Source organism: Panthera pardus, unplaced genomic scaffold (genome assembly GCF_024362965.1).
Source record: "Panthera pardus isolate Hobbes unplaced genomic scaffold, ASM2436296v1 HiC_scaffold_17, whole genome shotgun sequence".
In the NCBI taxonomy this organism is placed as follows: Eukaryota; Metazoa; Chordata; class Mammalia; order Carnivora; family Felidae; genus Panthera; species Panthera pardus.
In genome coordinates, this window is record NW_026526732.1 from 42705429 (window position 1) to 42721191 (window position 15763).

Here is a 15763-nt window from a genome sequence, read left to right on the forward strand (position 1 = left end):
TCACCATAACAAAGAATTTCAGAGTTCAGATATGGAATATTATCAGCTGTGATTGGTGAACATTAAACTTGATTTTTTTTTCTCTTTTCCTCGATGGTAGTAAGGAATTAGTTTAAAACAGATTTTTTAACTTTCTCTTCCCATTTTTCATTGTCTGTAAATCATAGTCTGAAGGAGCAAAGAGAAGAGCATAAACTCATTAGACACACCAAACCTTTCTTTGGAAATCAAAACAGTAGTTTATTATGGGAACTTCATAGCTAGATGTGTAATTAATGTACTGGAACTAAATTATGGTATTTTAATTTCTCTAAAAATAATATTGTAGGGTTAGAAATATATAAACACATTTTATATAAAAATGTGCATTAAGGGAATTTTATATTTAGTGTATAGAATATAAACCTGGATTCCTCATGGGGAAGTAGGATATTTTTTTTCTCATTTAACCCTAAGAAGTAAATATTCATTTCATTATAGGAGACTGGATTGTACCCAGAAAGGAGCCAGAATCTCATAAGAAGATGTAATGAGGATTTTAAAAATCTATATACTTGAAAACACTTTAATATTGTGATTAGGGTTCTTGCAAGTGAATCATTTATACATGCCCATACATTTACTTTTTTTTTTTAATGTTTATTTTTGAGAGAGACAGACAGACACACTGGGTGTGAGTGGGAGAGGGGCAGAGAGAGACACACACACACAGACTCCAAAGCAGGCTCTGAGCTGTCAGCATAGAGCCCAATGCGGGGCTTGCACTCAGAAACTGCCCAATTATGGCCTGAGCTGAAGTCAGGCACTTAACTAACTGAGCCACCTAGGCACCTCTATACATTCTCATATACTTAATTAAGGTTTATTAAGTTTTTTTTTTCTGGTCAAGGTATTTTATTTTTCATAAAAATATAATTGTACAGTGCTCTTCAGAGAAAGAAAAATTCCCTCACTGCCCCCAAAGATCATGTAATTTTGTAATAATCTTCCTCTTTTTAAAAACTATGTAATTGATAATATGCACATGCTTTCTTATGAAATATTGAGTTCTAACACAGACTTTATATCAAATTAGGAACTATAATTGCTCATATTTTAGTGAAACTAATATGCTTAGAAGATTTTACTCACTGACATTTTCAATTATATCAACATTTACATACATGTATGTAAGTATACTCAATTTTTTTTATATACAACGAATGCATCTGTTTTTTTCTTTTGAGAGCGTGTGTGTGTGTGTGTGTGTGTGTGTGTGTGTGTATACACGGGGGAGGGGCAGAGGGAGAGGAAAAGAGAGACTCTCAAGCAGGCCCCATGCTCAGCACAGAGTCCAACACGGGGCTCTGTCCCACAGCTCTGGGATGATGATCTGAGCTGAAATCTAGAGTTGGCTGCTCAACTGACTGAACCAACTAGGCACCCCAGAATGCATCCATTTTAAGAATAGTTTGAATTTTGACATACTTTTGCACACATAATCACCACCATAATCAAATATGTAACATTTTCATGACCCTGCAAAAGTTCCCTTTGTCCCTTGCAGTCATCTTCTCTCTACTCCCAGTCTCAGGCAACTACTGATTTTCCCCCCACTACTGTAGATTAGGATTTCTCATCCTCAGCACTCTTAATATTTGGGGGTGGGTAACTGCTTGTTACCAGAGGGTGCAGTCCTATGCATTGTAGGATTTTTAGCAGCATCCCTGGTCTACCCACTAGATGCCAGTAGAACTGTCTCTGTATTCCCCACTGTACAATCAGTGACAATCAGAAATGTCTCTAAAGACTGCTGAAATACCTCCTTGAGAACAAAACATAGTCCATTTGAGAAGAGCTACCAAGGATTAGTTTTCCTATAACTAGTGGTTCATACAAATAGAATTATATAGGATACTTTTGCGCCTAATTTTTTTCAGCATAGTAGTTTTGAGATTCATCCAGTTTGTTACATGTACCATATGCTGTCTGTTTTTACTAAGTGGAATTCCAGTACTGATAAACTACAATTGGTTTAAATTGTAGCAAAGCTTTTGATTTTGTTCATGTTTTCTTTAAATACTTAAAAATAGCTACTTTAAAATCTTTGCTAATCATATCACTTTAGTTCTTCCATCTATTAGTTGATTTAGCTACTGGTTTGAGCCACATTTTTCCCTTTTCTCATGTTAGTGATTTTTTTTTTTTTATTAGATATGAGACGTTATTGATATCACACTGTTGAATGCGGGATTTTGGTTTTCTTTAAACATTTTTTGGAGTGCTGTCAAGTTACAGATCAGTTTGATCTTTTCAAGGCTTTGATTTTTTGATTAGGGTGAGTGTAGAATTGCCTTTATTGCTAACTTAATACTATTACTAACTGCCTGGTAGTTAAGGACTCTTCACCCTGGAACTTGGACATCTGGTAGCAACCATGTATGCTCTGGGAATTGTTCATTTTACAAGTTTCCAACTGTTTTTTGCCCAACTTTGTGGGGTTTCACTCTTCATTTGCAGAGCTGAGTATTTCGCAATCAGCTTGACAAAGATTTACACAGATCTCTCTAGTTTTTGGCTCTGCTCTTTTCAGTACTATAATCTATAAATTTTAGTCTCCTCAGTCTGTCTCTGCAATTTGACTTCTGTCTCTTCAACTTTGGAAGACCTCCATGGCATCCCCCTTCCTGCATAGTGATCTTGGAATTGCCTTCAAGAAGAAAGCCCAGGTGTAAAGCTGACCACATTTTGTTTGTTTGTTTGTTTGTTTAAATTTAAAAAAATTTATAAAGCTCACCACATTAGTTTCCCTTTTCTCCAGCAAAACAGTCCTCTACAGCCTATTGGCCAATGTTTGAAAACAGTTGTTTATTATATTTTATTTTTCATGTTGTTTACAGCAGGACAGCAGGTCTATTCCCAGTACCTATATCATGACCAGAGACAAAACTCTGGGTTTCTTTTGTGTTGTTATAAACATAGAAATTTTTGGACAACACCAGATTCATATTTGCTCTACTCACATAATCACTAATTTAGAGTTATTGTATTCCTTATACTACCGTTCCTATGATTTATTTCCTCTTGCCTCATTCTCCATGTCCAAGAGCCTTTGCTTATGTAACACCTTTGGCCTCTCTCTGGACTTCCCACTTTACTCTGCACAAAAGTAGGAAGAGTGGTAGGCGAACTTGGGAGAGGGTTGGAAAATCTTGAATTATCCTTGTGTAGGCTGTACTTTCAAGTTAGCCTGTCTGTAGGTTGTATTGACACCTTTTAATTAGGGGAGGCCTGTGGTTGTCAATCATTGTCTGTGACTGAATAGGTTAGTTCATTGTGAGGGAGACATTTGGAAGTCCTTGTGGCAGCACACCCAGGTAATGGTGCCTATGTTAGCTGTTTTGGTCCTAACAGATTTCTTTTTTTTTTTTTTTAATTTTTTTTTAATGTTTCTTTATTTTTAATATGAAATTTATTGTCAAATTGGTTTCCATACAACACCCAGTGCTCATCCCAACAGGTGCCCTCTTCAATAACCATTACCCACCCTCCCCTCTGACAGCCCAAATTCCAATTTCCAGGTAAACTGGACCCTTTAGCTCTTCCACTGACTGGTAGATCCATATGCATACCACATCTGCTGCTTCAGCACTGTTTACAATTATGGTGCCTTGTGCTTTTTTTCTTAGAATGAGATGATGAAAAGCGAAACAGAATAGCAAATGTGAAGGAATGGACAGAGGGAGGGAAGAGGGAAAGAATAATATAGGATTGTTAAATAGCAGGTAATTTATGAAAGAGCTATGTGGGCATCTTCTACTTGAAGGAGATAGTAGTTAGAAGACAGATTACACAAGGATGGAAAAGACCTAGAGGAGGAAAGAGAGATGAAAAACTGCATTTGTCTTTGCGGTCATGTGCCACTAGTGATTCCTATTAGACTCTAGGTAGTTTGTTCTTGGGAAGTAAGTTATGTAGATATTCTAAATGGAAACTACAAAAACTTATTTTAATGCTGTGTTGCATTAAGTATTTTACCTAAGTCATGTTAAGATACATTTAACATTATAACGTTGTTATTAGTAACATAATTTTCAACAAAATTATCAGCTTTGGTATTTCTTGAGTTTAGGTTAAAGGTTTTGAGAGTTTTTATTTCAAAGAATCATTTTTACTTTGATTTAATCACTTTAATTTTTCTCTAGTTATTGTTTCTGATTGAGGCTATTTATGAAATGTTACAGGATTATTTTGGTCTTAATATTCAAAGAGAATATTTATACTAAGTATCTGAATTACACATTCTTTGAACAAACAATTCTTTCTGACTCATGTGTATATTTGTGTGAGTATGCATATCTTTGGTATGTTTACTTGTATACTCATGTTTGTATAAAAGAATATGTAGCTTTGATATGCAAAGGCTTTTTTTGTGACCTACATGTCAAATAAGGACATATTTACATAAATTATGATTTATGTATTTAATTATATTATTTTAGATTTCATAACCATGGGAGCTGTGTGACATATATATATCTGCTTTTTTAGGACTAAATAAAACCAATTTAGATCATAGGAATGATATGTCTTAATTGCAGTATTATACACACACACACACACACACACACATATATATATATATACAGGCATACAAACATATGGTTTATGTCATGTGGTATTCATTAAGGCAAGTGATTTTGTCTTAATTGTTGCAGCCAAGATACATACATATCTTGTATGTAGGAGCTCCATACATATTTATTGAATATATTTTTACAAGTATTGAATGAAAAAAATAGAACAGTTTGGTATGGTAGGATGATTAAGTTTTTAAAGCTCTAAGAATAAGGACCTGTTTTATTATAATTTTATTTTATTTTATTTTTGAAAAGAAGAGTTGATTGAAACTATCTCTGGTATTAGATTGACCACTGTTATTTCCCGGTGGGATTTATCACCCCAAATAGAGCTTAGGCAGATGTACTTGTGCTGGTAGTGTTCCCAGACACATCTTTGGGCAGGAGCAGTCAGGCCTTTGACCCTTTATTTTCAAAAGGTGGTTTTTTCCTTTTTGATCCCAAAAATCTCTTTCAAAGAAAGTTAAAAGGTATGAATTCATGTGACTACCTATTCCCCCATGATCTTCCAGAAAATAACATTTTTGCTTCTTTTTTCTTTCCCTTGAATCTTTGCCTACATATATGTGGGAAGATATTATATATGTTTGTTTGAATAAATACTTGTATATCCTTTTCTTAGGGATGCCAAAGTCCTTACTTAATATATTATTAATAGATGTTTTCTAATGCTAAATCTCATAAGAATGAAATTAAAGTGGAAGATGGAAAAATCTCATGGGAATAAAACTAAATTTAACATGGAAAAGTAAAATTAGATGAAAGTTCCCATGTATTCATGAAATTGCTTAGAAAGAAGTTATATTTTGGCGTCATCCACTTTCAGTATAATTTTTTGCAAGAAGTGGAAATAAATGATTGACTAGAAATTTTTCTATGCTTATGTTTTCTTTTTGCTTTTAAAGGAATTAATAAAATTGTATATCAATGTGCATGAAATAAGAGTATAATGTTCATGTCCATATATGTAATGAAATCTTACATTTATTACATCTGTTATTTGATGTCTATTCAAATACTCAGTAATGAGTCACTTTCATATAAGAAAAAGAATATTCAAGCATTATGGTTATAAGTCAGTCCATTTTGTGAGCTTTTAAATTTTTTCTGGGCATTTAATAAATATAAATAGCAATTGATCGTATAAGATGTAATTACAGAAAATGTTTTCTTTTGAAAGCCATATACTATACTTTTTCTGGAATTTGTAACTATTTAGATATTTAACATTAATACTTATTTTTCAGTGTTTCTCATCATAATATAGCTATGTTTCTTATTAGACAATGATCTTGGCAATCTTTTATTATGCTTCAAAATGTCTGATAAACAAACTGAGTGGATAGAAAACTGCCGAAAACAGTTTTGCAAAATGATGAAGGCCAAACCCGATATAATCAGTGGAAGTGGTGAGTACGTTGTTTAATTTTTGTGGGGGATTTTTTGCATGAAAATTATATTAATGGAAGTTGTGTTTCCTGTGGATTAGTACTGGCATGTCTAGAATACATAATACTCATTCCAGAAGTCCATTAACTTCTGAGAAACTTAGGATCCTTGAAAACAAAAATTAAAATCTGAGATGCAAGGAAGCTGGAAGCCAGAAAGAATATGGAGGAAGATGCCCACCGACCCTTACTCCCTAATACCAGTAAAATTGTAGGCAGCACATAAACTATCAAAAAAATTAAAATCTGAGAGACAACAAAACTTTTTTTTAAACTAAGAGGTCTTGGTAAGCAAAATTGAATACTGATCTGACTTTACCTAGGTAATAATTTGCTTGGTTTCACCAGCTTTCCCCTGAATTTACCATACTGCTACATTTTTGGAAACTTGATTGACTTTTTTATTGATACATATTTTAAAACTCTGCCACATCCAGCCAAATAAATGTAGTTACTCTTAAGGAAATTGGAATTTTATTTTGAGGTGATGGCTATGTTTCCTAAACTAGCAAATAATTTGTTTTATATTCACATAGTTGTGCATTTATTTTCTAAAAATCATCATTTTTAAATGAACATTATTTTGAATAAAAGTCTAAGGAAAAGGTTCTAATGTAAACATATGATAGATTTTTTTTGTAAACTATAATTTAAAATTGTCCACTTTATTAGCCATGCTTTATGGTTTTCATATTTGTATCATTTGTTATAAAATTAAAAGTGGGAAAAATATATTTTGTTGTTGGAGAAATTACATTTTCAGAGACAAGTGGTATATATTTGTGGGCACCTCAGAGGTGAATTCTCTGAATTTTCTTTTTGCCTAGTATATCCTAGAAAGAGTGATTAAGAAGGCCATCAAGTCATAGGCTCAAAAGGCGGGGTCAATAAAAGCATACTCTCTTTAACCAAAAGGAGCAGGAGAGGGGTAGCCTATCAAGATACTTTTTATAGAAAGTGACCACTTTAATCCAACCATAGAACCCACCATAGAGAATCCTGCTAGCAAGACTTGGGCATAGCCTGGACTTCCATCCTTACCTGGCAGTAATGGGGCACCCTTGCTGCTCCTTACTAGGATTGTATCAGAGGAGACTCAGGTCGAAAGTTCAGGATTTTTACCATCACTCAGTAGTAACAGGGCCACCACCCCTCCTTCCCTCCCTTCCACACATGTTTTTTTTGTCTCACACATGCAAATTTAAAATTAGAAAGTATCAACAAAGAAATAAAGAAAATCCAAAAGGACATTTTAGAAATGAAAATACTGTAACCAAAATAAAAAGCTAAATGGATTGGTCAACAATAAATTGGAAAGGACAGAAGGAAGGATTGGTAAACTTGAAGGTATTAACAGAGAGGAAATAGACTGAAAAACAAAAAAAAATTAACAGAGTCCCAGAGACTTATGGAACCATAACAAAAGATCTAACATGTCATTGGAGACCTGGAAAGAGGTTAGGACTACAAATGTATTTGAAGAAATATAGTTAAAACTTTGCAAATTTTCAAGAAACCTAAACTTGTGGATTCAAGAACCACAACCAGGGTAAACCCAAAGAAACTCACACCAAGACACAATATAGTCAAACTTTTAAAAACTAAAGACAAGGGGCAACTGGGTGGCTCAGTCGGTAAAGCGTCCGACTTCGGCTCAGGTCATGATCTCGTGGTCCGTGAGTTCGAGCCCCATGTCGGGCTCTGTGCTGACAGCCTGGAGCCTGTTTTGGATTTTGTGTCTCCCTCTCTATCTGCCCCTCCCCCTTTCATGCTCTGTCTCTGTCTCAAAAATAAACGTTAAAATAAATTTAAAAAATAAAAACTAAAGACAAAAAGAATCTTGAAAGCAGAGAAGGTAAGAAACATCTTTTTTTAAATTTTTTTCAACGTTTGTTTATTTTTGGAAGATAGAGACAGAGCATGAGCAGGGGAGGGACAGAGAGAGAGAGGGAGACACAGAATCCGAAGCAAGTTCCAGGCTCTGAGCCGTCAGCACAGAGCTGGACGCGGGGCTCGAACTCATGAATGATGAAATCATGACCTGAGATGAAATCGGACACTTAACGGACTGAGCCACCCAGGCGCCCCAGAAGAAACAACATCTTACCTACAGGGGAAAATCAATACTGTTGATTTCTCACCAGAAAAGATGGAGGACAGAGGGAGTAGTGTGACATTCAAGCACTGAAAATAGTCTTCAGGAATAGAAAATCAAGACATTTTCAGATGAAGAATTTGTCAAAGCAGACCTAGTCTAAATGAAGGGATAAAGGAAGTTATCTCTGTACTGTCCTCAGAACTTTCTGAATCTATAATTATATAAAGTAAATTTTCTTAAAAAATATAGAGGAAAGAATGAATATAAGCTACTTGAGAACACTGAAAAGGCAAGTACCACGTGTAGATTAGTTTTTAGTATTATTCCATGGCTATAGCCTATCTCTCAAAATATTTGGAAGTGCCTAGTGCTGTTCAGAAGGGTTGCTGGGCAAAATGAATATACTGTATTGGAACCAGAAATCCAGAACCTTCTTCAGATAGTTTGGTAATGCCATTTTTGCATATGATGTCTAGAATTACTTTATCTAAAAGCTCTCAATGTATGGATCTAATAGCATAATTTTGCATTTCAAGATCAGTACTTCCCAGAAAATAGTGTGCTTTGCAAACACCTGCAATTAGTCTGGTGGCTATTAAGTTTCAAATCATATTGTGTTTACCTCCCTCACAGATGTGATAAAGAATTTTCCCAGTTCATGGAGTTTGTTTAGGTGTCTGTCCGATGGCTAACCCTGATTTGGGGCATAGGATTCAAAGAATTGTTTAGCAGTATGCTGTGACTTTTCTCATTAATTCAGACATTTTACTTGTGTGCATAACACATAGCAAACATATGGTTGTGCTAAAATGAGAATGATTATAATTTTAAATGGATATTTCCACTTTAAAACTAACTTTTTATATAACCTTTGCTACTCATGTGTATCTCACCTCTTATTTGTATCATTGAATTCAGAATGATTGTTTCTAAAATTCATCAAGATACTCTTAAAAAATTATAATCTCAAGAGACAATATTAAGTGACATAAACACATGGAGGTTGAAAGCTCTCACCTAAGGGCTATTATTTATGTATAGATTCATAGATAAAAAGCTTTGAAAGATTTTTCTGTGAGTGAGAGAATTTATCCTTATGCCTGTGAAGATAGAACCCTTAAACAACTAGAAGTTCAAATAATTGTCAATACTGGTGCCCTTTCTGATCCTCAACAATTACATTCTCATACTTTTTAATACTTACTTTAATTTGAAATCATAATATGAGTAGAATTCAGTAAATTTTGTTTTTACCTTAAGGCATTAAAATATTGTGATACATGACTTATCAGAGCTACAGTTATTGGAAAGCACATGTTGTTATTCCTATTTGATTTACATTTTTCACATGTTGAACACTAATTTTCTTTGTGACTTATGTGCTTAAAATGTACTTGGATATGAAAAAGAGACCATTTGATTAATGTAAATCAGAGTCAATATCCTGAATGTAATACATAGTTTAAAAGGTGACTTGGGGCACCTGGGTGGCTCAGTTGGTTGAGCAACTGACTTCGGCTCTGGTCATTATCTCACAGCTCGTGAGTTCGAGCCCCATGTCAGGGCTCTGTGCTGACAGCTCATAGCCTGGAGCATGCCTCAGATTCTGTGTCTCCCTCTCTTTCTGCCCCTAACCCACTTGCATTCTGTCTCTGTCTCTCTCAAAAATATATAAACATTAAAAAAAACTTTTTGAAGGTGACTTAAACTTGCTTGCTAAATATACATGTATAAGCGTGTAAGTTGCTTTAAAGATACATTTCTTTCCAGCAAAATAATTTGGATTCTATATTAAGTATAATTCAACTGGTTATATACATTTTGAGGATAATAAATTCAAACACAGTGGCATATCTATGTGGCATTGTCAGAGAAAAGCTTACTTTTTTTTTTTTTTTTGCTCAGTTCTGTACTGTTCACTAGTAGAAAGGCATTTCTTCCTATTTTTTTTTAAATTTTTTAAACGTTTTTATTTATTTTTGAGACAGAGAGAGACAGAGCATGAACGGGGGAGGGTCAGAGAGAGGGAGACACAGAATTTGAAACAGGCTCCAGGCTCTGAGCCATCAGCACAGAGCCCAATGCGGGGCTCGAACTCACGGACCGCGAGATCATGACCTGAGCTGAAGTCGGCCGCTCAACCGACTGAGCCACCCAGGTGCCCCTCTTCCTATTTTTTTAAATATGAACTTTATTTTTTAGAGCAACTTTAGATTCGCAGCAAAATTCAGCAGAAAGTACAGAATTCCCATATACATTCTATGCCTGCATATATGCACAACTTTCCCCACTATAAATATCTCACATCAGAGCGATACCCCTGTTACAATCAATGAACCTACATCATTGTCTCCCAAAGTACATAGTTTATATTAGGGTTCATTCCTAGTGTTTGTACATCCTATGAATTTTTTTTAGTGTTTATTTTTTGAGAGAGAGAAAGCGCACGCATGTGAGTGGGGGAGGGGTGGGGGAGGGGGACAGAAGATCTGAAGCCGGCTCTGTACTGAAAGCAATGAACCTAATGCGAGGCTCAAACTCATGAACCATGAGATCATGACCTGAGTCGAAGTCAGATGCTTGAACAACTGAGCCACCCAGGTGCCATGTACATTTTATAAATTTTAACAAATGTATAATGGGGGAGATTTATCATACAGAAGAGTATCATTGCCCTAAAATTCCTGTTTTCTGCCAGTGCATCTTACCCTTTGCCCAGTTGCTGGCAAGCTTACTTTTGATCCAGTTGTCTTGAACATATATAAAGTTGCAAAGTGTCTAAAACACCTAACATGTCCTGGTTTTGAAAGAGGAGAACTGTCCCTTGACTGTGGTCTTGGAGTTCAGATAAGTTTTTTTTTGTATGTGTGAATAATGATAAGATATTATAGCCTAATTAGTGATGATTTTCTTTCTGTATCGAAATCATTTAGCAAGTTCTGAAGTAATCCATAGAGAATCTAAAGATAACATGATTCTTTTCCAGTTTTACATTGAATAGGTTCTCAGTGAAGCAATTAAAATTTAATTTACATTGGAAACATTGTTATGAATATTAAAGTGGTATGTGTTTTGAATTGGACCCCCTTAAGAGTGTAACTGTGAAGAAGTTCAGATGACTTTTATCTACTAGTCTGTGACTTTAGAGATGCATTATCATGTATATTCTTAACCTTTAATATCCTAATTATTCTCTTGTTTATTACAGCTTTACCAGAATTGCTTGAAAAATTTGTGCTTCATCTCTCTGAAAGCCCATCTGAATGCTACTTCCCCTTAGTGGAATATACAGGTACGTTTTAAACATCTTGAATTTTGAAAAGTACTTAATTATCTAAAAAATAGATAATATTTCATAGAGCTAATTAGATTAAAAATATGCACAAACTTGCATCTTAAAAATCTCTCACTTGGTGGGGCGCCTGGGTGGCGCAGTCGGTTAAGCGTCTGACTTCAGCTAGGTCACGATCTCGTGGTCCGTGAGTTCGAGCCCCGCGTCAGGCTCTGGGCTGATGGCTCGGAGCCTGGAGCCTGTTTCTGATTCTGTGTCTCCCTCTCTCTCTGCCCCTCCCCCATTCATGCTCTGTCTCTCTCTGTCCCAAAAATAAATCAAAAAAAAAAAAAACGTTGAAAAAAAAAAATCTCTCACTTGGTGTTATGGATAATCTAGATATCTTTCAGTCTCTTCTGTGCAAATGTGTGAGTTTTCTTATAACTTTCTAACTCCTTTCTGAGCTCTTTTTTTTCCCATCTACCCATCAAAAGTTATTTTCCTTTAAGGCAGTGTCTTCTCTTCTGATTCTATTCACTGTCCTCTAGTGATCTCATTTGTTTGTACGATTTTACCTACTTTATATATTGATAACTTCTGATTCACATCCTCCATTCAAAGATCAACTATAAGCTTCATTGTGGTACTCCCAGCTGCTTGATAGGTAAATATCACCTAGAGGTGCTATGGAAGCCCTCAAACTTGAAATGTCCAACAGGGCCCTCACCTCATCAGACCTTATTAATATGTACTCTTTTTCTACAGTGTCTATTTTGGTGGGCAGTACTACTGTCCATCTAAACCAGAAACTGAGTAAATCCACATTTTATGTGGATTTAAGTCCACATTTTCTTCCCAATTACCAAACCATGTTAATTGTGTTCTTAATAGATCTCAAGTGTATCTACTTAATTGATTTCTTTGTTCAGGCCACCATTACTTCTTGCCTCAAGTATTACAACAGCCTCTTTTCCTGGTGTTGTTGATTAGAATCTGATTTCTCTTCAAAGGTATTCTTTGTGCTGCTCTCAGAGTGATCTTTGAAGTGCGAATCTGAACCATTCATTCCTGTATTCCCTGGAAGATCACCATTGACCATTGCATAAAGTCTAAGCTTCTTATCATAAAACCTAAGGCCTTATGTTATCCTTCCCTTTTCTTGCTCTCCAGCATCATGTCTTTCTCTCCTTGCCTTTTATTTATTTTTCAGGAACCCTAAACTATTAGTACGGCCAACTTCTCCTTCCCCCACCCAAATACACATTCGTTTATTAAACGGATATCGTTCTCTAGTATTTAGTAGAATTTTTCTAAGCATTTAAGCACAGCAGGAAACAAAAGAAGGAGAAAATCTTGCCTTCTGGTGGGAGCACAGACAATAAAGAAATAAATGTTTCAGTATATCAAATAGTATGATAGCGAATGAGAAATACACAGCAGGGAAGAGGGCTACAGAGTGCTGTTTGGGCACGAAGGTTACATTATTAAATCATGTTCAGACTAGCAGAAGTTGGGAGCAAGATGAGTAGATATTTTCAGGGGAGGAGAATTCCAGCTAGTGACCAGGAAGGAGACATGAGTGTCTGAACACAAGTACAGGAGAAGCATTGTAGGTATTGAAAGCAGACAGGGAAGGATGATAGAGGGCTTTTGAAAGTCACTGTAGCATCTTGAACATAGGAACACATGCTCAGATTTACACAAAAATCACTATGATGCTGGCTGTGTTGAGAAAAGACTGAAGGGAGGACAAAGGACTAAAGCAGGAAGATGGATTAGGAGGCTATTGAGAAGATGCAGTTGAAAAATGGTAATGGTCTGGATGAGGATGTCAGTGGGAGATAGAAATATTTGGATTCTGGGTATATTTTGATTAGAGAGCCAACAGAATTGAGTAACAGATTGACTATGGAATGTAAGAGAAAGGAAGGAATTAAAGACTCTAAGTTATTGATCCAAACCACTGGAAGGATGAGATTATCATACACTGAGATGGGGGAGAAATAGGTTTGAGAGAGAGGGTGAAGAGCTTGATTTTATGTTATGTTTTGAATGCTTGTTATACATTTAAATAGATAATTTTTTTTTTACACTGGATTGGATATTTGAATCTAGCATTTAGGGGAAAAATGTGAGCTGGAAATATAAATTGCTAAATCATTAGCTTCATATACAAAGCCAATATGCATCTCTGTCATATCTTTCTCACATTCTGACTTAATGTCTAATTCTTCATGTGACAGTAAACTCCTATAGGGTAGTTTCCATATCTTATCTATCATATCCTCTGCAACTAGAATGGCAGTATTAAGAAATATTTGACAAATAAAAGAATGGCTAAAAGAATGAAGGGGGGGGGCTTCATAAATTATGTCAACCAGTTTGTCTTAATTTTAGTAGGCAATAGATTAAATCCTTTGAGATTTCTGAGCAGAAGCCTTACTTGATTCATCTGTACTTTAGGAAGATTATTTTAGTGACTGTGTAAAGGATGCAGTAGAGTGAAATCTGCCAAAGGTGAATATCCAGAATGGGAGGGTTGGTAAACAAGAGATAGTGAACGTAGCAGAGATGTAGCAAAGACTCATGATTAATAGATAATCAAGAGATATTGCTCCTCTTCCTCATTACGGTGGCATGACTCCTCTGTTTGCTGGAGAAATTATCATTTAAATATTTATTCAAGTTAGACAGTATACATCATATTTACTTAAAAATATTTACTTCCAGTCTGGGCCAGCCTATCCCTCTGACTCTATTACCACTATCAAAGACCTCCCGTGCATTCATGTCACTGAACCTTTGTTCTGCCTCTTCCTCCTGAATGAGCTTTCCTCTTCCCATGACACCCATAGGATAATGTCCAACTCAACTGTAAAGTTGCAGCTACAATGTTCCCTTCCCTCTTACTAAGTAGATGTTCCTCCTCTGTGCTCATTATTATATTCACTTTAAACTACTATTTTGATATTTGTTGTATGTGGCTAGTTTCAATTATCCCATTAGGTCTCAAACTCCTTTGTATCTTTAATATAGTATTTGATATATTTTTATTAAAATAAATACATATACTGTAACATAATTATCTGTATGCACACAAATACATCTGTATAACAATTCTAAATATATTGGTAATTGCATATACACATATGAACATACACCTAATTATTTACACAGTAACCTTTAATGCAGGTTTGGCAAAGGGGTGAAATAGAACATAAGAAATGAGAACAAAGAAATGAGAGGAAAATATAAGGTAGTATTAAACAGAAATTTAGGTAAATGAAGGGAATTGATACATATTGAGCACCTCTTATGAGCTAAGTAGTATGCTGAGGTACTTGATGTGTGTTCTTTATTCAACCCTATGAATAACTACACTTTGCAGTAGGCATAATCATCACATTTAAAATCAGGCAATTGAAGTACAGAGGAAAGAAAACGAATTGTGAAGAGAATTTTGCAGAAGACCATTTGTGAAGAAAATGATAACTTTATGAATAAGCCTGGAAATGTATGTGAAAACATACAGGGATTAATGGTCATGTCTGTGACTAAGAGAGGAAACAAGAAATGGTAATTATGGAGATTTGCGTGGCCATTCCCTAGTCTTCAGTATAATCTCCAATTTCTGCAGCTATCCTTGGCACATTGTTGGGTCACATTTTCTGTAGATATGTTTTATAAATCATCTAATACTTAACAAGACTAATTGCTCAATACGTATACATTCATTGCCCTGTATTAAATTTCTCAATTATGCTGAGGGAGATTTCAGATGTTGGCTTTTTTGGATGTATGATCGAGGCAGATAAACTCCAAATGTGAATTTAAATTCTTTAAAGGCTCCTGCTGAACAGCTGTCCACTGGAGTTTTAGAGTACAGCCAAAAATAAGGTAGCTTCTTATTTATTGATTGTACAGTATATATTATGATAGGGTAAGCTTATTGCTAACATCATTTTCTTCCCATAGCTTTAGATATCCTTACCCTTCATCATTTATTGTTTTGGCTAGTGAATCAATGGTTTCCTATTATAAAATTTCACTCTATTTACTTTAAATAAATAAAAACCATGTTTTGATATAAAAGATGTTTCAAAGCAAATGCTGGATAGATATATTCATTGGTTTTTTTCATGTTTCTTGAAATGAGAAATTGATTGTCTTTTTAAAAATGACAGCTTGCTTAAACCCTAAGGTAGCTGAAATTAGAATAACACAATCATCCATCTGTTGTTAGTTCCCTCAGGATTTCAATCCATTATAAAATTTGCAAATCTGGAAAAATCAGATTAGTTTAGCCGTTTATCCCCTTAAAGAAAAA

The 15763-nt window shown here is 35.1% G+C and overlaps 1 protein-coding gene across 4 annotated transcripts in view; it reads left to right on the top strand.

The window, feature by feature from the left end:
• Window positions 1–15763, top strand: part of TBC1D32 (TBC1 domain family member 32) — a 200187-nt gene that overhangs the window by 143675 nt on the left and 40749 nt on the right. For all 4 annotated transcript variants that reach the window (XM_019418223.2, XM_019418222.2, XM_019418225.2 and 1 more), the window contains 2 exons: window positions 5903–6028; window positions 11374–11457. In XM_019418223.2, the coding sequence (XP_019273768.2) occupies window positions 5903–6028; window positions 11374–11457 (210 nt within the window). The remainder of the gene's footprint in view (window positions 1–5902; window positions 6029–11373; window positions 11458–15763) is intronic.